This window comes from Gekko japonicus, unplaced genomic scaffold (assembly GCF_001447785.1).
Source record: "Gekko japonicus isolate JY-2015 unplaced genomic scaffold, Gekko_japonicus_V1.1 scaffold57, whole genome shotgun sequence".
Taxonomy (NCBI): domain Eukaryota; kingdom Metazoa; phylum Chordata; class Lepidosauria; order Squamata; family Gekkonidae; genus Gekko; species Gekko japonicus.
In genome coordinates, this window is record NW_015160208.1 from 234,989 (window position 1) to 261,303 (window position 26,315).

A 26,315-nucleotide genomic window follows, 5' to 3' on the forward strand; every position below is an offset into this window, starting at 1 on the left:
CTAAGAAGTTGATTACATCAGATAAAGGGCTCATTCGTTATGATCCATCCTTGCCCATAAAACTGGCATGTAATGCATCACCATATGGAACTGGAGCACTGATTTCCCATACGATGTCTGATGGTCAAGAAAGATGAATTGCTTTTGCCTCTAGATCGTTGTCAACAGCAGAACGTAACTATGCTCAAATTGACAAGGAGGCCTTAAGCTTAGTTTGGGGTGTAAAGTAGGGTTGCCAGGTCCGATTTTGTCCCCTGCAAGGGACTTTGGGGTGCATTCCTGGAGGGGGCGGGGCATCCCCAATATGATGATGTTGTGCTGGCAATGTCCTGCTCCAAGCCCCACCCTCAAGAACAATCACCAGCAGCCACCCCTCTCCCTAACCTCCTGCAAGATTTAAAGGGCCCGCCAATCAGGTGGAGGGGGGGAGAGGGGTGGCCATGAGCGCAATTGCTGCTTGGAGACTGGGTGTGCGGGGCCAGCCCCCGCCAGCTGAAAGTGCTTAAAGCAGCTGCCCCTCTCCCTCCCCTCTGCAAAATTTAAAGGGCCCACCAGCTTTAAATCTCTCAAGACAGAAGGGAGGGGATGGCTGCGGGTGTTTGGGCTGGGGGGGGTTCCCCCACTGGCCAGGGTACCATTGGGCAGTTTGAAGCCCCCAAAAGTGGGTAAGCCCCCACCTGGTGTGGGGGTCTGGCAGCCCTAGTGTAAAGGAATTTAATCAATACCTTTATGGAAGGCAATTTGCTCTCCACCAGCCTCTAGTTTCTATTCTGAATCCACGGAAACAAATTTCTGTTACTGCTGCCACCCAAATGCAACATTGGGCTCTCTTTTTTAGCAAGCTATGCTTATGATATGGAGTATAAGGGTACAGCAACACATGCAAATGTAGATGGTCTCTCATGCTTACCAGTAGCGTCTGACACAGCTCTAGAGGGAGAGAGATGGAATCAGTTCACTTTGTCAATCTGTTCGAGTTTGAGTGCACCCCAATAACTTGGAGTATGGTTGAACATGAAACTAAGAAAGATCTTGCCCTAGTGTTGCAGAATTAAGGCCTGGATTGAGCCTCAGTCCCCTGCTAAACCTGTTGCTTTAATTTCTGTAGTAATTAGCCTCTATAGTTGAATCTTTGGTTCAGTTTCTCAGGAGGTTTCAGAACTCTGCTGGTTAGGGCTGCCAGGTCACCGCTCCTTGCTCCAGCAGGGGGAATTGGGGGGCATTCTGGGGGAGGGCGGGGACACCCCCAAGCATGACCACACACCCGGCCACCCCTCTTCCTCCACTCCTGCCCAATTTAAAGGGCTTCAGCTCATCAACAGGGACCATGTGGCCCACCGTCCAGATGGAGGGCCCTTTAAATCTAGCAGGACGGAGGGAGAGGGGCAGTCACAGCCTGCACACTTGGCTCACGAAAAGACCCTTTAAAGGTCAGTGCTGATCAGCTGAAGCCCTTTAAATCGGGCAGGAGGGGAGGGAGAGGGGTGGCCAGGTGGGTGGTCGCACTTGGGGGTGGGGCTTGGGAGAGGGGCTTCCCTGGCTGGCCAGCTGGCTAGGGACAGATTGGAGCCCCCAAAAGAGGGGGTTCCCCTCCTGGACCTGGGGGCTGGCAACCCTACTGCTAGTGCTGTGTCCTTCTGGTACTGATAACTCTGTACATGATTTTTGCCTTGTTGTTGTTGTTCAGTCGCACAGTTGAGCCTGACTCTTCACGACCCCATGGAACACATCATGCCAGGCCCTCCTGTCTTCCACCATCCTCCAGACTTTGCTTAATTTCATGTTCATTGCATCAATGACATTGTCTAACCATCACATCCTTTGCCGTCCCTTTCTTCTGTTACCTTCAGTCTTTCCCGGCATCAGGGTCTTTTCCAGTGAGTGCTCCTTTCTCATTTGGTGGCCAAAGTATTTGAGCTTCAGCTTCAATATCTGACCTTCCAGGGAACAGTCAGGGTTGATTTATTTTAGGTTTGAGTGATTTGATCTCCTTGCAGTCTAAGGGACTCTCAAGAGTCTTCTCCAGCACCATAATTCGAAAGCATATGTTCTTCTGCGCTCAGCCTTCCTTATGTTCCAACTCTCGCAGCCACACATTACTACTGGGAATACCATTGCTTTGACCATACGGACTTTTTTTGGCAGGGTGATGTCTCTACTTTTTATTATGCTGTCTAGGTTTGCCATCACTTTCCTCCCAAGGAGCAGGCATCTTTTAATTTAATGGCTGCAGTGACCATCTGCAGTGATCTTGGATCCCAGGAACATGAAGTCTGTCACTGCTTCCATGACTTCCCCTTCTATTTGCCAAGGAGTGATGGGGCCAGATGCCATGATCTTAGTTTTTTGATGTTGAGTTTCAAGCCAACTTTTGCACTCTCCTCTTTCACCTCACCAAGAGGCTCTTGTGATTCATCCAGGTCGGCATTTCACATGATGTACTCTGCATATAAATGAAATAAGCAGGGTGACACTATACATCTTTGTCGTACTGCTTTTCCTATGCTAAACCAATCAGTTGTTCCATATCAAGTTCTGTCACTTCTTGAGCCTTACACAGGTTTCTCAGGAGACATATGAGGTGGTCTGGTACTCCCATCTCTTTAAGGACTTGCCATAGTTTGTTGTGATCCACAAACAATTAAAGGCTTTAGCATAGTCAAATGAAGCAGAAGTAGATGTTTTTCTGGTACTCCCTTGCTTTCTCCATAATCCAGCGAATGGTGGCAATTTGATCTCTAATTCTTCTACTTCTTCAAAACCCATCTTGTACTTTCGGCAGTTCTCTATCCACATACTGCTGAAGCCTAGCTTGTAGGATCTTGAGTATGACCTTGCTGTAAAGAAGTTGTCATTCCAGGGATTCACTCTGATAGTGCTCTTCTTCCTGGCCGTAGGCTATTTGCTGCATGAAGGAGGAAACTCCACATATAACATATAAACAGTTCTCTTTATTTACTAAATCCAAGGATGGAGTAGGAGAGGAGACAAGAAAACAAGATAACAGTCCCGTATAACACCTCCTCTAAGGATTCTGGTTGTTTAAATTCAGTTAGCAAATCTACACGGTCCCATGGAATCTCTTCCTCCTCCACCTCAACATGCACTCTGAGCACATTTACAGTTCTCTCATAATATTTCTTTAGTGAATTAACATGATACTCTTTAGGACTAGGATGAACATTTGGATCTGTCATTTATGGGGGAAATTGCAATGTTAAAAATTAACATTATTCCCAGATTCCTCTTCTTAGCACAAAATGTACCAATTTTGAGAAATACAAACCTTTTCAAAGACCTAGACAAAATATGTAAGCAATTTGTATGGCAAAATAAGACGGCGCAAATAAAATGGAAAACATTACAAGGAACTTGGAATACCAAATTGGAATCTACACTACAAGGCAGCCGCAATGGGATGGATAAAAGATTGGCTGATATTAGAAAATAGAAGACTGCTAAATTTAGAAGGACATATGGGATGGCACGCATATATTTGGTATGGAAAGGAAAAAATCCATACCAACTTCCAGCAACATACTATAAAAAGAGCTTTAATCAAAATCTGAAAGGAAATAAAAGAACGTTTCTATGATAAAACTCCTAAATTGGATTTCAAGAAACAAAAAACGATTTAGACAAAATTTGGCTGTCTTCAAGTGATAAAATGATCCAGAAACTATATAACTTCCTCCTTAACAATTATTTACTAGATGAAGTAGTGAAAACTTTAATGATTACCTGGATGCAAGATCTAGGACACAATATAGATCTAGAAGCCTGGTCCAAAATATGGAAAGCTATAAAATTCATGAGAGTGATACCTTATAAAGAAAATTTTTATAAAATGTTCTATAGATGGCATTGGTCGCCGGATAAAATAGCTAAATGTTATGCAAACACGTCAAAAAATTGTTGGAAATGTAACCACAATGTAGGAACCTTTTACCACATGTGGTGGAGGTGCAGTACAACTCAAAAATATTGGCATAAAATACTAGAAATATTGGATATAGATTTACCATGTGTACCAGAAACTATCTTGTTAAATATGCTACCTGATAGGATAAAAAACTGATCAATATGTAATAACATATATATTAACATCTGCTCGCATTATGTTTGCAAAATATTGGAAATCAGAGAAAGTCCCTTCAATGGAAGAACTAATTCATAGATTGTTGGAGATAGCAGAAATGGATAAAGTGTCAATAATACTACAAGGAAAAGATGAAGAACTATACAGGGAAAGATGGAGTAGAGTTTATATTTGGCTAGATAACAAATAATGTTATAGACTCAGTGTTTCACAAATAAGTTATTTATCGGATACATTTCTTTGTAGTGATGGGAAAACTGATAAATAAAACTTAGAAAGGAAAAAAAAAGACTTTGAATAGCTCAGCTGGGATACCATCACCTCCACTAGCTTTGTTGTTAGTAATGCTTTCTAAGGCCCATTTGACTTCACACTCTAGGATGTCTGGTTCGAGGTCAGTGATCACATCATCATGGTTGTCAAGGTCATTAAGGTCCTTCTTCTATAGTTCTTCTGTGTATTCTTACCATCTCTTCCTAATCTCTTCTGCTTCTGTTAGGTCCCTACCGTTTTTGTCCTTTATCATGGTCAGCTTTGCATGGAACGCTCCCTTGATTTCTCCAATTTCTTGAAGAGATCTCTAGTCCTTCCCATTCTATTGTTTTCCTCTAGTACTTTGCATTGTTCATTCAGGAAGGCCTCCTTATCTCTCCTTGCTGTTCTCTGGAAATCTGCATTCAGTTGGGTAAATCTTTCCTTTTCACTTTTGCCTTTCACTTTCCTTCTTTCCTCTGCTATTTGTAAAGCCTCATCAGACAGCCACTCTGCTTTCTTGCATCTCTTTTTCTTTGGGATGGTGCTGATTGCCGCCTCATGTACAATTTCATGAACCTCTTTCCATAGTTCTTCAGGCACTCTATCAAATCTAGTCCCTTAAACCTATTCTTCACCTCCACTGTATATTCATCAGGGATGTGATCTAGGTCAAACCTGAACGGCCTAGTGTTTTTCCCAACTTTCTTCAGTTTCAGCCTGAATTTTGCAATGAGTAGCTTATGATCTGAGCCACAGTCAGCTCCAGGTTTTGTTTTTACTGACTGTATAGAGGTGTTGTAGGTCTTCATAGAACCGGTCCACTTCAGCCTCTTCTGCATCAGTGGTTGGGGCATAGACTTGGATTACTGTGATGTTGAATGGTTTGCCTTGATTTCAGACCAAGATCATTCTGTCATTTTTGAGATTGTATCCCAGTACTGACTTTTGCACTCTCTTGTTGACTATAAAGGCCACACCTTTTTTCTACGAGATTCCTGGCCACAGTAGTAGATATAATGGTTTTCTGAGTTAAATTCGCCCATTCCTGTCCACTTTAGTTCACTAATTCCTAAGATATCGATGTTCAGTCTTGCCATCTCATTTTTGACCACGTCAAGCTTACCTTGATTCATAGTTCTTACATTCCAGGTTCCTATGCAGTATTGTTCTTTGGAGCATCGGACCTTCCTTTCACCGTTAGACACATCCACAACTGAGCGTCCTTTCGGCTTTGGCCCAGCCGCTTCACTCTTTCTGGGGTTACTTGTACTTGCCCTCTGCTCTTCCCCAGTAGCATATTGGACACCTTCCGACCTGAGGGGCTCATCTTCCAGCGTCATATCTTTTAGCCTTTTGTTACTGTCCATGGGGTTTTCTTGGCAAAAATACCGGAGTGGGTTGCCATTTCCTTCTCCAGTGGATCACATTTTGTCTGAGTTCTCCACTGTGGCCCATCCATCCTGGGTGGCCCTCCGCAGCATAGCCCACAGCCTCATTGAACCATGCAAGCCCCCTCACCATGTCAAGGCAGCAATCCATGAGAAAGGATTTTTGCCTTGGAGGATGTTTATACATTCCAGACGTTAGTGGTGTCACTATCAGAATCAAAATGGAAAGGGTATCTGAAACTAGCACCCTTGACTCTCCTTGACTTTCTGTGAGCTTCCTGACGCCAGAGATAGAGAGAAGAGGGAAGGGATCATGGGTGGGTACATTGGGCCAGTTCTAGTCAGTTCTAGTTGGGCCTGCATCACATCCATGGTAGTCCTACATGATAGGTACGTCAGTAGGTACGTTAGCAGCTATAGCTTCAAGAAAGATGGTTTACTAATGGCTGCTAATCAGTGCCAGGGGCCTTGATGTCAGAAGCCGGAATATATTCCTTATTTGTCTGGGTGCACACTGTACATTGAATTATAAGCACTGAATTAAGAATTATTAGTCAATTTTGTACGCTGCATTACCAAATTCTTATATGTTTGGAAGGTATTACATTTTAGGTTTGAAGTTCAGTAAATAAGAGGGTTTTTTTTAAAAAAATAACGGTCTCTCTTTCTTGATTCAATTGGGATCCCTGCCAGTTTCTCTCCCTCCCCAATGATCACAGTGGGGATGGGAGTCCATGAAAAGGTCCCTGTATTCCTAGTTTCACCAACACCTAGCCCAAGTTTTTGAAGCAACAACTCAATGGCTGGAGATATTCTGATGATCCAGGCCTCCTACCGATCTACATTCTCAGGGGAGAGCTTACAATACATCAAGGATGTCTAATGTGGGGCATCCGAGTGATTATACCACCTAAACTGTACCCTTGAGTTCTAGAAGAGCTTCATACAGGACATCTTGGCATCATCAAGATGAAAGCTGTAGCAAGGAGTTTTGTTTGGTGGTGGCCCAGATTTGATCAGCAAATAGAACAGTTTGCCATGCAATGTCCCAGGTGTCAACAAACACAATGACAGCTGAACCTCACTCCTCATCATCTATGGGAGTGGTCGATTCCCCCACGGCAATGTATACACATAGATTTTGCAGGGCTGCAGCTGGGAATGATGTTTCTGATAGCCCATTCAAAATGACCAAAAGTGTTTTGCATGAAATCCACAACCATTATGCAGATAATTGAAGTTCTGCAGGGTTTATTTGCCCGGGCAGGTCTGCCAGAACAAGTGGTGCGTGATAATGGCCCATGATTTACCTTGGAGGAATTAAAATCTTTTATGCACCACAACAACATCTGTCACATAACTACTGTACCATATCATCCGGCCACAAATGGACTGGTGGAAAGATTTGTACAAACCTTGAAACAAGCCATGAATTCCATTGCAGCTCACTCAGTGTTCCATCTATTTCCCCCCCTACTGAGCAGAACAGTTCACATCTTGAGCAGAATATAACTGCTGTAATCTTAAAATAGGCAATGGGCAGTGCAAGACCCTGTGCGGTTCCAGATTGCTGCTGAGCGGGGCTTCCTGTGTTAATGAGCGGCCACTCACATGCACAGCTTAGAGAGAACACCGCTGACCATGGCTCTTTGCAACAGAAGCTAGCGCTGTTGTTACTGACATATCACAATGCTACTCACGCCACCACTGGTCAGTCATCAGCAAAATTGTTTATAGGTAGGCATGTACGCTCACATCTGGATTTGTTGAAATCTGACTTATGCATGCATGTCGAGAAGCAACAATTTGGTCAAGCATTTGCCAGAGAATGTGGCACACCCCATCAACTACAAGTGGGTCAGACAGTGTTGGCACAAGAGTACTGGGGACTCAACAAGAGGTGCCCTGCTATTATCCACCACCAGACATGTCCTCTATCTTACACAGTAGAAGTATCACCTGGCACACTGTGGTGCCGTCATATTAATAATTTGGAGTTGGGAGTAAGCAGTGAAGTGGCTAAATTTCCGGATGATACAAAGTTTTCAGGGTGGTGAAAACCAGGGAGGATTGTGAGGCACTCCAAAGGGATCTGTCGAGGATGGCCGAGTGGGCATCAACGTGGCAAATGGGATTCAGTGTGGCCAAGTGCAAGGCGATGCACATTGGAGCCAAAAATCCTAAATATAAATACCTGTTGAAGGGGTCCGAACTGGCAGAGACTGACCAAGAGAGAGATCTTGGAGTCATAGTAGATATCTCACTGAAATTGTCGAGACAGTGTGCGACTGCAGTAAAAAAGGCCAATGCTATGCTGGGGATTATTAGGAAGGGAATTGAAAACAGATCAGCTGATATCATAATGCCCCTATATAAATCAATGGTGTGACCTCATTTGGAATACTGTGTACAGTTTTGGTCACCACACCTTAAAAAGGATATTATAGCTTTGGAAAAAGTGCAGAAAAGGGCAACTAGAATGATAAAAGGGTTGGAACACTTTCCCTATGAAGAAAGGTTAAAGTGCTTGGGGCTCTTTAGCTTGGAGAAATGACGGCTGAGGGGTGACATGATCGAGGTTTATAAGATTATGCATGGGATAGAGCAGATAGAGAAAGAGGTACTGTTCTCCCTTTCTCACAATACAAGAACTTGTGGGCACTCAATGAAATTGCTGAGTGGTCAGGTTAGAACAGATAAAAGGAAGTACTTCTTCACTCAAAGAGTGATTAACACATGGAATTCACTGCCACAGGAGGTGGTGGCAGCTATAAATATGGACGGCTTCAAGAGGGAATTAGATAAGCGTATGGAGCAGAGGTCCATCGGTGGCTATTAGCCACAAGGTATAGATAGGGGCTCTGGGGCAAGTGATGCTCTGTATTCTTGGTGCTGGGGGGGAGCAACAGTGGAGGGCTTATAGTGTCCTGGCCCCACTGCTGGACCTCCTGATGGTACCTGGTATTGGACTGGATAGGCCATTGACCTGATTCAACATTGGCTCCTCTTATGTTCTTATCCATCAGCTACAGGGCTCAGGAGCAGGGCTTTTTTCCTGGGTAAACGCACCGGAACCCCCGGCCTTCCTTAAGAGTAACTCCAGCTTGGATGATCGGACCAATATGCTCAAAACAACCCATGACATCATCTCTGGCAGCCCAGGTGGGGGATAGTTCTAACACACCTGTACAAGAAAGTCCTCTTGCAGAGCAACCACAGGAACCGTCCACAATAGAAGTGCTTCAGCAAGACAGCGGCACAGATGTAGAGCCTCCACATAGAACTGAGCAGCAGAGTTCGACAATACCCCAAATGGAAGCACAAGCCACCCAAAACACTTGATTTATAATTTATACCTTGTCGCAAATATTTTATAGTCTGCGTTTAGGAGTGATATTGGTCTGTAATTTTTTATCTCATTTGCTTCCGTATTTAGTTTAGGGATTAGTGATATTAATGCTTCATACCCCAAACGGAAGCACAAGCCACCCAAAACACTTGATTTATAATTTATACCTTCCGTTGTTCTTCACATAATTCATCGGGGTGTGTGGGAGATGACTGTTACATACTTGAATGTGTCTAAGTGAATCTGCAGTCATGTTTCACTCAGTTGCTTGTTATGTTGAGTCTGTTGTTCATGGTTTTGCATTAGCTTTATATCTTCTGCATGTTGTGTCTTTTGATACTGTAGCAAATATCTTACACTCATCTCCTCCATTTTACCCACAACCCTACGAGGTACGCTAGGATGAAAGTGCGTGACTGGTCCAAGGTAACCCAGGAAGCTTCCATGTGGGAATGTGGTTTCAAACCAGGGTCTCCCAGATCCTAGTTTGATACTCTAACCACTACTTCTCACTGGAGTCTGCACAACTCAAAAATTGAGATGAATGCAGAGGTTCCAATGCAATTCCCTCCTTGCCCTGCTGTGTATATGAAACACAGAGAATGTGTGTGCATGTTTCAGTGTTGTATCATGTTTCCTGTGTTTCTGTATGTCACTTGTGCACATGAGAAAAGTACCTGTCTTTCCCCTTCTCCATTTCTGGTCTCTTGTCTGCTTGTCATATATATGCATGATAGGATGAAAGCCGTTTTCTAGGTCATTTTATGTTTTGGCAGATGCTTCTATATATATATATAAAAAAATTAGTGCCAGATTCTACATGCTTTATTCCTTGTCCGCACATGGTATGTGTATGATTTGACCCATAGGATGTATCTATGGACTCAGTTTCTTGAATTATCTGCTCTGCCTGCACTTAGCTTGTTTCCTGATTTCTTAGTGAGGAAATGTCATAGCCTGAATTGCACTGTAGTCTAAAAGGGGCCCAGTGGTAGACAGTGGGGCTAGGATTCAAGACCTCTCCATCATTGGTGCTGTGTAACGCCAGGTCCATAAATAATAAGACCATGGTCCTTTGGGACTTCCTACTGGAGCAAAATGTTGACCTGGCGTGCATGACTGAGACCTGGGTTCGAGATGGGGAGACTGTAACTCTCTTCCAGTTGGCGCCACCTGGGTTTTCAGTTCTCCACCACTAGGGACTAGAGAGACAGTGGTGGCGTGCTCGTGACGAAGCAACAAGAGCATCCTATAGGACGTTTATGAAATCCTATGAGATGGCAGTCAAAGCCGCAGCCACGATTGCATCTGCAAGCTCACACCTGGCCCAATTGCTTAGAACTATTCGGTCCTTAACAGTCTTGCCACAGGGCAGACTAAACACCAGGAAATTGGATACTGACTGTGAGTCTTTTGTGAGCTATTTTGCAGATAGTCTTGTTCCTCTGCCACAACCTTCCCACCACAATTGAGACAGTGAACGAACTCGAGGCTCCATGCATGTCTTCTAGTCTGATTTTGGATTATTTCAGTCCACTGAGGCTAAAGGAAGTCGACAGATTGCTCTCAACAGTACCCCCAACCATGTGCAGTCTTGATCCGTGCCCTTCATGGCTAATTAAAGCTGGTTGTGAGGGGTTTCGAGGTGCCCTCAGGGATATTATTAACAAGTCCCTCATTGAGGGGCTGTTCCCAGGGGCACTCAAGAAAGCAATGGTCTGCCCTCTCCTAAAAAAAACCATCCCTGGATCCGGATAAATTGGCAAACTATCGGCCAGTTTCCAATTTGCCCTTTGTGGGCAAATTAATTGAGAGGGTGGTGGCGATACAGTTGCAGAGCTTTATAGATGACACTTCCATGCTAGATGCCTTCCAGTCCAGCTTCCGCCCAGACCATGGGACGGAGACGGCACTGGTCACCTTCACAGATGACCTCCAGAGGCATCTGGATTGGGGCAGGACAGCAGTGCTGCTGTTGTTGGACCTGTTGCCAGCGTTCAACATGGTTGACCAGCAGCTACTGATCCACCACCTCGCCAACACTGGGATTCAGGGGCTTTCCTTGCCATTATTCTTATCATCCACCCCAAACACATCCCAGAAAACATGTGGCATGCAAATTACAAAGGAAAGGATAGTGAAGGCTGAGAAAAGGGACAGAAAAGTTGGATTAACATAGTTTGCTCTACAAGCCCAATTCTTTCCCCTTTTTTCCTGAGCACTCAGTTGCTCAAACAAAGCCAGCAATCATCTCAAAATGATTCAATGGGGTTTGCTGTTTGGCCTGTCAACCAGTTAAATATTTCCAGATGCATCAGTAATTTGGAGTAATGTTTAGCCACAAACAAAGCAGTTCCTGGCATGGGCTACTTATGCAACCTCACACCTGAATGTTCTGCATGAGACCATTAGGGTCTGTACAAGCCCTTGAGGGGTGGCTCCATCCCATTAGTGGTGGTGCAATTGCCATCGCCTGTTTGCTCACTTATTACAGAGGTTTTAGACAGTGCTGCAACCAGGCTGTCAAATTCCATTCCTCCTGTCCCAGTTTGACTCCTGGTTTTTCCCTGTTGCTCATTCGTGGTGAGCTATTTGAATAGAAGCACAATCTTTTGTCGGTCTAGATGGCCTCAGCACTGTTATTCTGCCACTTCTGTTGGAGGCAATCATGGCATGTGTATTGATGTGGCAGGAACAATGATAAAGTACCTAGAACTAAATAGCATTAACCCCAAAAGCAAACCCCTGGCAAGGGGTCGATAAACTTCAGAAATAAGGGCCTTCTGTAAAGGCCTTTGAAAATCTCCATCCTGAAACTATGTAGCGGGTATTAATCAAACTCCAGCCTTCATAAAGCAATAGGAGGAAACAATACCCAGTTCACAAAAACTGAATAAAGGTTAGTGTTACTATCCCTTTCCTGATTCTGCTACTACTGGCAGCTACTTACTTGGTACACACACTGCACCAAATCTCTCCTTAAAAAGAGCAGAAACATTAAAACAATTTTACAGCTTAAAAAAAAAAGGCTCCTTTAGTTTCAGGAGCATTGAAAGGGTTTGCTCCTTACCTGCCTCCTCAGAACAGAACACTGAGCATAGCTTGGGTGCCTGCCCTGTAGCAGCCCTGACTTGTTGAGGCCAAAGTGGTTGCTGATTGGACAGCCACTTATTTAGCCTACCTGCTAAGATACTTCAAACCTGACACAGACATTTAGCAGCCAAAGCTTTTCCTGGGTTGGAAATACATGATTAAGAAACCTTTACAGGCTTCATTAGCAGCTTAATTTCAGGTGCTGTTAAGGAACCAGAGCAAGGACTGGAAAAAATGGTGGAGAAATTAATGAAGCTGGTTTTGATCATGCCCATCAAGGTACTGAGTGCAGCTGATGTAGAAAGCTCACTCTTATCTTGCCATCTAGGACCCACTAGTAAGTCCCCTCGTATCAAAGTTACTGAGTAACGAGGACAAACCTTGCAAACTATTTTTACTGCAGACAGCCTCAAGCAGCCTGGAAACAAGGGCCTCAGGAGAGGTTACAACAGAGCAGATTTTGTCCATTGGAAAGCAGGATTCTAAGTTGGAAGAGACTGGCTCGGACCAGCAAAACTGCCAGGTTACCAACAACGTTAGTTTAGACAGGTTCACTTTTGTGGTCAGGAGGCAAGCTATTTGCAAGAGATCCATCTGCAGATCCAAGAGACCTAAGAGCCCAGCCACTAAGAAAGCGCCAGAGTTCCGGCTTCTGAAAGCATCCCATCTTTCTCTGCTCCTCAGCCTGCCTCAAGGAGAAAGAGGTCACTGAGCTCCCACCAGCCACAGACAGAGGCACTTCAGGTGCTAAATAATTCATGGAGTTTCTCTTTGCTCAGAATGCCATATCCTGAGCAGCAGGAAAAAATGCTGCAAAGAGAAAAGGCTATCAGGTCAGGAAATGTGCCACTTGACCTTGGCATGGCTTCCAGCCATTATTTTTTTAAGCTCTCCAGAAAGTTGATAACGCTTGACTTACCTGGAGTGTAACCTTTTATGGAAGGTAATGGTCCATCCATGACAATTCATGCTGAAAAACCATTAGAGGTATAACGAACTTTCTCAAGTAGATATATGCATTCATCAACATAAGAAGGGGGGAAAGGATGGCACCAATTTACATAATGAAGAAGGTGAGGCAAGAATAAAGAGGGCGAGGAAGGGCTGTTGCTCAGAGACAGAGCATCTGCTTGATATGCAGAAGGTCCCAGGCTCAATCCCTGGCATCTCCAGTCAAAGGAGGTGATGTGAAAGACTTCTGCCTGAGTCCCTGGAGGGCCTCCGCCAGTCTGAGAAGACAATACTGACTTTGATGGACCAAGGGTCTGATTCCATATAAACTTTATTTTTAAGAAAACAAGATACTGTATTTCTGTTTCAGCAGATTTAGAGGGTTGCCAACCTCCAGGTGGGGGCCTGGAGATCTCCTGGAATTACAACTGATCTCCAGAAGACAGAGGTCGGTTCCCCTGGAGAAAATGGCTGCTTTGGAGGGTGGACTCTGTGGCACTGTACCTCACTAAGATCACTCCCCCAACTCAAACCCCACCTTTCCCTGGCTCTGTGTCAGTTAACACTGCCATGTTGCTGGAATGTGTGGAGGGGGAAACCACCTTGCTCTGCCTGCTACCCACAGAGGTTCACTGTCTGGGTATTATCTACTTTGGGATGTTCCAGCTGCTGTCGGCTTTTGCTAGGAACCAACGGCTTTTGCTTTTTGCCCAATTTCTTTCCCCACACGCGCAAGCTTTGCTTATTGGCTTCAGCTTGTAAGGGGTGTGTTTTTGATCTTAGCATAATTCAGGGTGCCATACTGTTCCCGAGCATTCCTGACACAAGCAGTACACGTGTCATAGTCCTGGTGTACCAATAAACAGACTTCTTCTTATGAAGTGCTGTGTTGTGTGACCTGACTATCGAACCCTGACAGAGTGTCAGGAATCATCTTCCCCTCGACCTGTATCTCTCCTACTCAAGATGAGCGAAGGCGAGGAGATCACGACCCTAGGCACAACTGGGGACACTGTGCCGGTGACTACGGTCCCCACGATCACAGAACCGACCATCCTCCCTCGGGATGTGGCGGCCATCTCGCAAGAAATGCCTCAGGAAGTGGTTGGTGGAGCAAAATCCCGGGTGACTACAACCTTATGAACGTTCCGCACTGGGGAACGTTTAAAGCTGACACCCAGGAAACCTGGCTGCTTACCCCAGGGCCCCACCGAGGGAGCCGCTGTGACCGGTCCTGGGGGTCGGTGTTACGGCCGGGGGACAAAGCCGCACGCCAGGAGGCTGAGGAGGCAGAGGGGTTCGTGGAGATCTGGCTGGATTTACTCGAGAGATCTCAGGACAAGATCGTGACGACGGTGGACGAATCGCTCCTGAGCCTACCACGGATAGTAGCGGAGGTGGTGCAGCACGAACTTTGACTTCAGCTGCCAGCACAGGCTGGAGTGCCAGCTCTTCCACCCCTGGGGGCCCCGGGGGACCAAGCACCCGAACCTCCATTTAAGTTCCTAGTTCTAATCTACCCATCAGTACAGATACCTATTTGTTCATTTATAACCTGCATTTCCCCTTATGATGTTCTTCCTATTTCAGATGCACAATAACCATATGAGATAGGTCAGGCTAAGAGTTTGTGACTGGCCCGAAGTCACCCCAGAAGCTTCCATGGCAGAGTGGGGATTCAAGCGTGGGTCTTCCATATCCTGGTCCAACACTCTAAATCACTGCACCAAACCATAAGGTCAGCCACTGGAACTCAGGACTGAGCTCTAGCAGCTGGACAGACTTCCTCTGTTCTTCAGGTGCAGTGTTCATAGTACAGCTGAGTAGACAGGGCAACAGTCCATAAAGTGGAAAATGAAATAGGACGGCTGAGCTCGGTAAGCCAGAGAACAGCAAGTAACGGAGACAGAAACAAGAACAATTGAAGAACAGAGCAGCAGTCAAAAGAAGGGTGGCATGCTTGGATTCCACAGAGGAGGATGTCGAATGGGACTGGCTCCCCACGATCACCTGAACTCAGGAGGCTCCAGATAGCAGTATTCATTACTGACATGAAATGTCTGCAGTTATGACATGTCCAGCCTCATTCAACTGTTAGTTTGCTGAGTAACTTGGAGCTGGTCATGATCTCTCAAGCTAACTCATTTCACAGGACAGCTGTGAGGACCATTGTGGAGGAGATAACTGGGTATGCTGCCCTAAACACCTCTGAGACAGAAAGGTGGGATCAAAATGTCACAAATATCTATTTGTTTACTACATTTTAATTCCACCCCTCCTCCAAGAAATCCTTAATCATCTCCATCCTCCAAATACTGCAAGGGGGAAAAAGGCAGCAGCACTGTTTAGGAAAAAAATTGATTTATTTGTCAGATAACTGGGCTATAAAGCCAGCTCTAGAAGAACACACTTCCTTTAAATAACAATAGGATTAAAATATGTCTCACACGCATTCTTCTTTACCTCTTTCTGCAACTCACTCACACCCAGCATTAAAAAAAAATCATGTGACACTTTAACTATATAGAGATTTTTTCCCACCCAAATGCTACACATACACACCAGCAAAGCACAGAACTTCTCAAAAGGGGTGGGTAGAAAACAGGACTCAGTGCAAGCCTCTTAGAAATTCCCTGCAGTTCAGAGGACTGTAAACTGGCCCTTTCTATTTCTAAGCAGAAAAAGACAGGACAGAGCCTCAAGGCAGGATGTGGCCTTTCCTTCCCAATGTATAAAACCTGCCTGCCTGGAGAGCTTAAAACAAAGGCCCATTTACAAAAGGCACTGCATACACCAGCCTCAGAAGCCAGAACAGGACTGATGAAAAGGCACTGCTAGGAGCGTGCAGACTTTCCCCACTCCATTTCTGCAAAGCTTGTTTCAGTGTCTTCAAGCCCTGCCCCCCATCAGCAATGTTGTTTCCTGCCTTTTTTTCTCTCTTCTCAATAATGAGACCAAGCTCAGCTACTCATTTGCACAGAGGAGAAGTGGGGGAACACTGGACACATAAAGACTATGTTTAGCTCATAGTCCAACAACTGGCACATCGTGGTGAGCATGGGAAAGTAGGCTGCCTTGAAGGCTAAGGTGCCTCCTGAGATAGGACCAGCGTGTTTGTATAAATGGCAGGCCCTACTGACTCCAGTGCATACTCATTGGGTCAGCATCCTATTTATCAGGTAGGCACTATGTCAGTCAGCACTGCTGCATAGAGTTTCCTATCCATAGAAAGACTGTGGGCAACAGAGGGATGTTACTGGCCACTGAACTCTCATCAGAGAACTAGGAAGAGGCCCTTTTGATGATACAGCTACTAACCAGGAAACTTTTATAGATGAGTTAGCAAATATTTGGGAGGGCTCTGAAAATTCCCAAGATGCATAGAAACAAGGATTTGCCACCTTAATCTTCACAGAACCTCTACACAACCAGTAGGTCTCTCTCTTTCTCTCATAGACACCCCCCCATTAGTTGCGACATCCAACATGTTGAAAAGATGGCCCTCAGGAAACCATGGATAGTCCAAAAGCACAAGGTCCTACATCACCGAGTTGTTGTGATGTTGTTTTCTAAATAATAAAGAGCCTCCCCCTTTTCCCACTCTGACATTGAACAACACTCCAGGTATTGAGATGTCATGTGCTGCGTTAATTTGTGTCAAGAAGACAGCAGGTGAGAGGACAACAAAGATTTTGGGAGCAGCATAACATTGTCATGCTCCAGGTCTTGGGCCAAAGGCAGGGAAGCTGTCAGATAGCTTGCCACAGCTCAGGTCAAGAGTACAAAATTTCTTGCTACATATGACAGTGTCTCTCCACAGCATGATGGGCAGGAACTCCATCAAGAGGACTGCAATGGGATCCTTCTCAGCTGCGGAGATGGGTAACAAGACGGAAAGCAGGAAGGCACCCAATCATCCACCAAGAGGCTGAATTGCAACCAAGAATATATCTTCTTGTCAGTACCAGCAAAGGCCTATTCATACAGCATAAACACAAGGGATTTCTGGAGAAGGCCAGACACTTACAACAGAGTCAACCTGGTCCATCAAAGATGTGGAGTTAAAAAAAATGCATGTGGGGGGGCTCTCAAAGTGCTGGCTAGCTGCCACTGCAGAGGTGGCACTAAAGAACAACCTGAATGACAGCCCCAAAGAGAACAGAAGCCCCACAGTCCAGAATTAAAAACAGCAGGTGTATCCCAGCACTATGACCCAGGTTTTCAATAGCAGGAACCAAGCAGAGCACTTGGGATACACGCAACAAAACGAAAAACATTGTCTCATCTTCCAGGATGAATCTCAGATGGTTAATTGAGGACTAGCCCCATCAGATGCTCCTTCAAAAAGGCAAAGTTAGCACGGTCTCCTCTTGGAATGGGGTCTGCCAAAATCAAGATGTAGGCTGTTACCACCTGCTCTTGCTATATGGAGACGAGGCCTGAAGCAAAGAGAGATAGAAATCAGGTCATCAGGTTTCGTTTAGTCAAAAGGTTTTTCTTAAACACCAGTAACTGAAAACTAACAAAATGAGTGAGTTTGTGGTTGTGTGTATGTAGGTGCCCACCTAGCTGGAAACAGTTGTTCCTGCAACTCTGATCCTAGATGTATGAGGGAATTTCAGTCCTTCAGGGTACTCCTACTTGGAATCTACAGACCACATTACTTACCCCCCCTCCCCCAGGTTTGAAGGTGTACAAATCATGCATAATTCTACATATTCTCAAAACAGACTTATCTCTTCCCCACAGTCAGAACAGTGTTACCAAAATGAATTTCAGACTGCATAAGAGTAAACATATAATGTATACATAGGTTAAAAAAACAGAAATGTAGAGTTGAAGGCTGCAATCCTAAGAACACTTTTCAAAGAGTCAGCCCCAGTTAATAAAACTGGCCTGCTTAGACTGTTCTCTCAATGTGCTATGCTCCACAGGGACAATTGTTTTAGACTCTTTGTTGCTCCGACAATGGACTAGTAAATGGGATTGCACTGGAGCAGAATCCAACTGTTGCCTGTCACCTACCACCCAGCTCCAGTGCTTATAGTTAAAGTAGCCACTGCCTAAGTCTTTTATGCACCTGTCCACTCTTGCCATCCTTCTGTGACACTGGTTGCTTATTCTGTGAAAGGTAGGCATCCTCGGCACGCAGCGTGGAATTGGCACTGCTCATCACTTGGCTGTTGGCTGTAGCACGTGGGAGGATAACATCATAGGTGCCTTCCGTCTGGAAGGAAGGCAGAAACAGAGGAGAAACATTAAATTCTGGGCAATGCATAAGTGTGGTCAACAGAAGGTCTTTAAAAATCCAATCTATTTAACAGACAGTGGGAAAGAGAGATGCATTTTCCTGATCTTCACCTGTTAAGATTGCAGCCCTTGCTCACTTACCTTTTTATTTTTTATTTAAAAAATTCACCTGGGAGTCAGCTAGGGTTGCCAGGCATGGCCAGCAGGAAACCAGGGGGGCATGGGGATAGCCATCAGCAATGGCATGGCATGTTACGCCTCTCTAAGAATCAGTGGAAACTCTCACCAAAGCCCATTGTACTTAGCAAATTGTTAGAAGCACCAGCAGACGCTTGTCTGCTGACCTCAATTGGCAAGTGGAGCATATAGGCTTTCTTATATTATCTATTAATGGAAAAAAGTTTGAGTTGCACATTAATGTGAGAAGTGGGGAGAGAATAAGGAAGGAAGCAAGGACAAGGGAGGCTGAGATGGTATACGAAGCCAAAGAAGGCACATTATCAACTGATTAATCATTTTCTTTGGCACCTAAAGAACACCAGTAAGAACTATTTGTTCCTTTTCGCCTGGGGCCTTAGCAGCAGACTTGTGTGCACTGCAGAGCGGTCCCAATCTGCCAACAAGAAGTCCAAGTACCTCTTGATTCCCAGTGGTGCTACAGCTTGAAAATAGCAGAATTGCAGCAGCCATTGTCTTGGTGCTGATACAGAGGTAACGTCCTAACATGGCTAATTTTAAAGCATTAGGTGGGCCACTCCAGGGGCCAAAGCAAGGGATGGGCTCTCTCCCCTCTCCTAGATCCCAAGACCTTGGAGTACAGCTTGACTAGGCCACATGACTAAAAATGGAATGGTCTTGCTGAAGTCTTTGAGTGCCAGCATCATCCTCTGCTCATCTACTAACCGGTATATGGACCTTGTCACTAAAATGAGCCACTGTACCAGAGTACTGGAGAGTAGCAAATGTTACGTTGATTTGTAAAAAGTGGTTCAGAGTGGAACCAAAAAAATTACAGGTGAGTTAGCCTGATATCTATTCCAGGCAAATTATAGAAATGGTAAGCAAAGATAGGATTACTAGGCACCTTGGACTTTCAAAAGGCTTTTGACAAGGCATCCCACCAAAGATTCCTAAGTTTAGCAGACAAGGGAAAAGACAGTGAGTCCGTTTATGGATTAAAAGCTGGTTAAATGACAGGAAGCAAGGAGTAGGAACAAAGCAGTGGGATCCCACTAGGATCAATACTGAGTAGGGTTGCCAGCCTCCAGGTGGGGCCTGGGGATCTCCCGCTTTTACAACTGATCTCCAGCTGACAGAGATCAGCTCCCCTGGAGAAAATGGCTGCTTTGAAGGGCAGACCCCATGGCATTGTACCCTGCTGAGGCCCCTCCCCTCCTCAAACCCCACCTTCTCCTGGCTCCACCCCCAAACTCTCCAGGTATTTTCCAACCCAGACCTGGCAACCCTAATACTGAGGTTAGTGCTATTTCATTTGTCCCTACATGATCTGCAACTGGAGGTAAGCAGTGTAATGTTCAAGTTTGTAGATGATACGAAACTATTCAGGATGGTGAAAAGCAAGGCCAACTGTGAAGAGCTCTAGGACAATCTGCACAAGTTGGGTGAGCGGGCAACAATGCAGCAGCAAATGAAGTTCAATGTAAGTAAGGATAAAGTGTTGCACACCGGAACAAAAATTCCCACCCTCATGTATATGGTAATCGAGGCTGAACTTGCTGAGAACCAGAGGGAACAAGTGGGGTCATGGTGGATAGGTCAATGAAAGTGTCAGCCAACTGTGCTGCACAAGTGAAAAGGGCAAACTCTGTGCTGGCAACGGTTAGGAAAGGGATTAAAAATAAAATGGCCAATATTACAATGACCCTGTACAAATCTATAGTGTAGCCTCACTTGGAATACTGTGTGCAGTTCTGGTCATTGTATCTCAAAGAAGACACTGCAGAGCTGGAAAAGTAAAGAAGATGGCAAACAAGATGATTAAGGGGTTGGAGCATCTTTCTCATGGGTAAAGAGTCTGGGACTTTTCATTTCAGAAAAGAGACAACTAAGAAGACACATGATATTTATTTACTTCGTTCACACCCCACCTTTCTCCCTAATCAGACCCAAGGTAACTTACATACTTCTCCTCTCCTCCCTTGCATCCTCACAACAACAACCCTGTAAGGCAGGTTAGGCTAAGAGTATACGACTGGCCCAAAATCACTCAGCAAGCTTCCACGGCAGAATGGGAATTCAAACCTGGTTCTCCTAGATCCTAGTCTGACACTCTAACCACTACAGGGTTGCCAGACCCCTCCACGTTTGGGGGGGCGCGTCCCCATTGCTGGCCATCTGGCAGGCGGGGGAAAATCCTGCCCCCGACTGCTTTGAAAGGTCGTGCGATGATGTCACCTGGAAGTGACATGATCACGCTGCCGACGTCAGGGAGTGGCACTCTAGTTTTTTTGGCAAAACATTATGGTAAAATCAACTACAAACCAGCGTCACCCTCAATGTCGGCGATGTGATGACATCTCGTTCGGGTGATGTCACGGCACCTGAAATGGCCCTCCCGAGAAAAAGGACAACCACCTCACTTGATGTGTGTTAGCCTCAGGCCTCATTCTGCCTAGAGAATTAAGTGAGCTCTATAGGCCTGAATAAGTAGACATATCCCTGGGAAGCAAACACACATATAGCTGCTACTTGTTATGAGCCCTTTGCTAGACACAAATTTACAGAGGAAGTCTGGGTTTGACACGTCAGGAGAATCTTCACTTTGTCAGGCTGCCCAACCTTTCCCAATAAACAGCTAGCTAATGGAGGATCAGGTTTAAATGCCAGTCACACAGACTACACAGGAAGCTGAGCTGCAGCCAAGAAGCTGGACTAGAAGAGTTAAAGGATAAGACAAGCCAGCACAATTGCACACTCACTTACAGGCCCTTTATGCATGAGAGCCATCTCTGTGGGCTGGTACACACTTGTCAGTAGCTGGCCATTGTACCCACTGTATGGTGACACGGGTTTTTTAGCTGAAAAATAGAAACCAGAGGACAGTATTTAAATATAAGAGCTTAATTGCTTTCGTAGACATAGTCTGTATCCAGATAATATATAGTAAGCCACCAGAGAACAACTTACAGGGGGCAAATGGGGGATGCACTGTATAATCTAGCCATCAAGTTAAAACCTTGAAAATAACCTCAGGGTCAATTGTTCTTTTTTGGCAAAACACAGAGAAAAGTTACTCTAAAACCTTTTCCTTGCAGCACATTATCACATTTAAACAATGTGTCCCAAAGTACAGCCACTTTTCACATCTTCTGTAATCAAAAAAGCACCTGGAGCAGAAAACAACTGCTGGAAAAAGACACATTTTGACACTGGATATTATTAAGTTATACGTTTTCCCTATAAAATGCATGGAAGTGTGTTAGTTTCCTAATAGCTAGGGTTGCCAGGCCCTACATGCCTGGCAACTAGCAGGTGGTTTGGAGCACAGATGTGGGGCCCCCACAGTTTCCTGTGCACCACTACGTCACTCCTGGGGACAGCCTGCAACTGATGTAGCAGTGCATAGGATGCACCAACCCTCCCCCCCCCCCATGGCTGCCTGCTCTGGATGGCTGCCAGCAGTCCCATCACTGCAGGAGAGCTGGCAGTTAGGTCAGTTTGAGGGTACAACATCTCCTTCCCAAAAACAGCTACTCTGAAGGCAGCAGATGTAATAATGAATAAAGATAAAATAAACATTTGGATAACATTGCCATAACTCCTCTATTACTACAGTAGACCCCAAAAAAAACCTGTGGGAGGACGACCTTTCCCACTAAAAGTTTCAGGCCTACTACAGAGAAGAACTCCAAAGTATTCAGGACAATCCTATTTAATTCTCTTAATAAAAACCCTGCTTTCTAACCTTCCACTAAAACAACAAAACCCAAGGGCTATACCTCTGCTCCACATTCCTTTTTCTGAGGCCTAGGGTTGCCAGCCTCCAGGTGGGACCTGGCGATCCCCGGAATTACAGCTCATCTCCAAACTACAGAGATCAGTTCCCCTGGAGCAAATGGATGCTTTGGAGGGTGGGCTCTGTGGCATTGTACCCTAGTAAGGTCCCTGTCCTCCCCAGGCTCCATCCCCAAATCTCCAGGAGTTTCCCACCCTGGATTTGGCAACCCTTCTCCCACATCCCCTGCCGGGGGGCATGAGAAACTTGGGCAACCCTAGGCCTAAATAAGGGAGGGAAGACGTGGTCAGAGAGTGTGATTACCCTCTGATGTTATCCAAGTCAATTTCCCCCCATCCCAAGAATGTTTAAACAGTGAGGAAAGTGGTCTGATCTCCGCATAAAGGACAACTGGGGGTGAGGTGGGGGTGCCATAGGGTTGCCTTCTTAAGATCAGTTAATAGAACTGTTAAATTGTGACATGGTTTGCCTAACTTCAGTTCACAAAATCAGGATGGTTAAGCTGTATGGGGAAAGAGTGTTTTACATTTTATCTAACTTTTTCAATAAAAGCTTCACACAATCTGTAAAAGTTTGCACTTTCTTTTGTCGATCAGAGTTAACACTTAAAAAAAAATTAAAGCCACGCCAGTAAAGGAAACCCCAAAATTAAGGCCCTACATATATTTACTACTTTATTCCTTACAAATACTTTTAAATTCTGCCCAGATCTATATCTAAAGTCATTGACTTATTCTCACATTTAAAATTGGGTTCCAGAGTTTGTTTGTTTGGTTGGTTGGGTAGGGGTTTTGTCTGTTTTATTCATATTGTACTGGTTAATATGTTTAACTGTTCTTTAGTTCAGTATGGACTTGGCTAATGTTATAAAAATGTGATTGTTATGTTTTCTTAATACTATTGTATTATACCAATAAAATGTTATTGGGGGGGAAAAAAAACCAGGGTCCCATGCCATTAATGTGACACATACAAATTAAGCACATGAAACTTTCTCCAGCACAGACTTAACTGACAGGAAAAACTTCACATGTTAAATTTCAAGATAGAATAGGGGTGGCCAAACTGCGGCTCAGGAGCCACATGTGGCTTTTTCACACATATTGTGCAGCTCCTGGCAGGGCAGCTGGGGAAGCAAAGGGGAGGCATACTTTTTCTCCCACCCTCCCTCCCTCCCGTTTATTTGCTTTCTTTGTTTCTCTCTCTCTCTCCACCTCTTTCATTCTTTCTTTCCACCTCTCTTTTTCTCTCTCTCTTAGACAAATAAATATCATTAGCAAACAAACATCATTGGACCAATAAATATAATTATCAATATCTGTTTTTACCCCTTTTGTTTTTATTTTTGGCAGTCTCATTTCATGTTAATAAAAAGCAAATTTGTATATTTTTAAATAAAAATGTGTGTGTAATATTTGTTTATGTTTTGTGGCTCTCAAACATCTGACATTTATTCTATGTGGCTCTTACGCTGAGCAAATTTGGCCACTCCTGAGCTAGAACAAACACAGTTTCAAAATAAAACTAACTGCTTGTCATGTGTATTATCACACATATACTCAGATTTCATTTTGACTGTGCAAACATACACCCACATGTATTAACTTTAATCAAACACAAACATTATTCTTGCAAAAGTACCACTAGATTCCCTCTCCCGTATTTACTGTGTTTCATTTCACATGCCACTAGCAATCTTCAAGAGTCTTCACCTTTGCTCACAAAACATCTTTATGAGAAAAAAGCAATTTCTCTGTGTCTTCCATGCTGTTACGTTCTACTGGAAGCACAGCGAAGAGCACTGACTAATCAATATAGCCGAGCATAAGAGCCATCAAAAGTCTGCTGGGGCTTTTGTTTTTTACATCAGCGATAAAACAAAGACTTGTTTTGTGAGTAACTATAGACAAAGTAAGGTTTAATGAGCACACTGTGCCAAGAGACCTTTACTAAACAAGGGAATCCTCTAGGGTTTGTAGAACTCAAGAGGCAAAGCTTGTTGTCATAACAGTCCTGGCACTCATTAAGTCATATAAGTGGCATTAGCCAATCAGGTTTTCCCATGAAGATCTGTGAGCCAACCAGAATTCTCTATCATATGTGAAACAGAAGTACCGGGTTGCCAGGCACAGTCTGGTAACCAACCGGAAATTGGGGGGGCGGCGCGGGGAGAAGGGGCATCAGCAACCATGTCATATCTCTTCTACCCAACAGATGGGTAGGGGAGATGTGATAGCTCTTGTGGGGGGAAATTCCAGAAGTGATGTTATGCTTCTCTATGGATAGTTTTATCATAGAGTCCCGGAGATTCCTACAGTGGACTGACATCACTTCCATGTTCTCCCCAGGTGACATCGCACCATCATCAAACAGCAATCTTTAATAAAATTATTTGTCTCCAATCAGCCCACAGGAGTGGTGGTTGAAAAAAACAGCTGGGGCCAGGGGAAACTAGCATCCCTACATTCTTGGTAACTTCTCTGTATTCATCTATAGAAGACTCCTAAGAACACTTTCATGGGAATACACTCTGCGGAATAAACCTGAGTAGGATCCTGAGTAAACCTACTTAGTATTGTTCTATAAATGAATTAAATTGCTTTGTCTTCCTGCAGCAATGGAGCATGGATATCCCCCTTCTAGGGTTGCCAACTGCTTAGAAAAAAGTGTCCTTTCCCTTTAACAGAGGCTTATTCACCAGGTGATTTTATGTACCTGCACGCCATGAAAAGCTTCAGCTGCACATTTCTACACCTTAACCCTCTGTTAAAGGTGCTGGACCTGTTTATTCTTGACCTGTGATAACCCTAGTCCCTCCAAAAGTTGCCACATAAGAATTTATTAAAATGAAAAGAACAGTTTGGAGTTGCATTGCCAGAAATAAGGGCACTCTCTTAAATTCTGTTGGGGACCCTAAATTCTTTAGGGAAATTATTCCTGGTTTGATACAAAAGTATTTCTGTGTTCCAAACAAGAAATGAATACACAGTGGAGACAGTCCCTATCAGAAGGGTTGCCAGGTGGCCTGGGAAATTCCTAGAGATTTGTGGGGGGTGCCTCTGGACGGGGGATTTGTAGAGGGATTTCACCTAGAATCTATGCTGGTCTATAGGGACCCTTTAAATGCTGTTTACAAGAAGCAGGTGGGGGCATGCCTGAACTCCAGTGCCAAATTTACTGCTTGGAGTTCGGGCGGGTGGCTAGCAGCTGCCCCTCTCCCTCCTTCTTGCAAGATTTAAAGGGCCCTCCAAGCTTCCCCCCCCCATGGCCAGCTAGCCGGCGGCAGGCAGGAGCCCATGAAATCTGGGGATCCCCCGCCCCCACCTGAGGACTAGCATCCCTAGCTACAGAATAACTGTGATTGGCATGATATGCAATTATGAAAAAGGGCAGTTTTACACAAGCAGCTTGGGGTCCCCCCCCCTTTAGTAGTGCTCTTCACCCAAAGTCCTATCCTAATCATATTTCTCAAATGCAAGGTCTCATTGACCTCACAGTGATTTCTGATTGTTTCCTTGTAAACGCATTTGTGATTGCAGCCTGTGTCTATTTTTCTTAACATACTTCCTTTTTAGCAGCATTGAAATACAGCTTTAAGGTGTATTTTCTTGTTGCAAGCCATGCAAAGTAGCTGGTTAGCACAATAATGTAACACCTACCTAGGCTAACTAAACACGCACATCAACTTTGCACAGGTAGTCCTCCACATTAAACAAGATGCCGTGCAAATGCAAAGTAGCATGAATCAGTTATTTTGCCTTACCAACATCACAGGTAAATTGGGTCTAGGATGAAATCACAGCAGGTATAGTTTCCCGCCAGATGGAGAGCAATCTGCTACTTTTGAAATACAAGTGAACTGAGAAAGCCTATGAAACCTCTAGGAAAGTGTGCAAGGGTTTGTATGATGAAGCAACATCTAATGAGTTCTCAAGAAACCTACAGATCAGAAGG

The 26,315-nt window shown here is 44.7% G+C and overlaps 2 protein-coding genes across 4 annotated transcripts in view; one reads left to right on the forward strand and one right to left on the reverse strand.

Moving 5' to 3' along the window:
* The window catches only part of GPR142 (G protein-coupled receptor 142), a 48,262-nt gene extending 33,709 nt beyond the window's left edge, over window positions 1-14,553 (forward strand). The window contains exon 4 of the mRNA XM_015408589.1: window positions 14,102-14,553. Coding sequence (XP_015264075.1) covers window positions 14,102-14,553 — 452 coding nt within the window. The remainder of the gene's footprint in view (window positions 1-14,101) is intronic.
* Window positions 14,554-15,485: 932 nt separating this feature from the next.
* GPRC5C (G protein-coupled receptor, class C, group 5, member C) overlaps window positions 15,486-26,315 on the reverse strand; it is a 28,657-nt gene continuing 17,827 nt past the window's right edge. For 2 of the 3 annotated variants that reach the window (XM_015408868.1, XM_015408860.1), the window contains exons 3-5: window positions 21,329-21,423; window positions 18,216-18,362; window positions 15,486-17,574 (exon numbers count right to left, since the gene is read on the reverse strand). In XM_015408868.1, the coding sequence (XP_015264354.1) occupies window positions 17,542-17,574; window positions 18,216-18,362; window positions 21,329-21,423 (275 nt within the window). In that variant the 3' untranslated portion in view covers window positions 15,486-17,541. Of the gene's footprint in view, window positions 17,575-18,215; window positions 18,363-21,328; window positions 21,424-26,315 lie in introns of those variants that run through there. The other variant, XM_015408877.1, reaches the window with a different exon arrangement.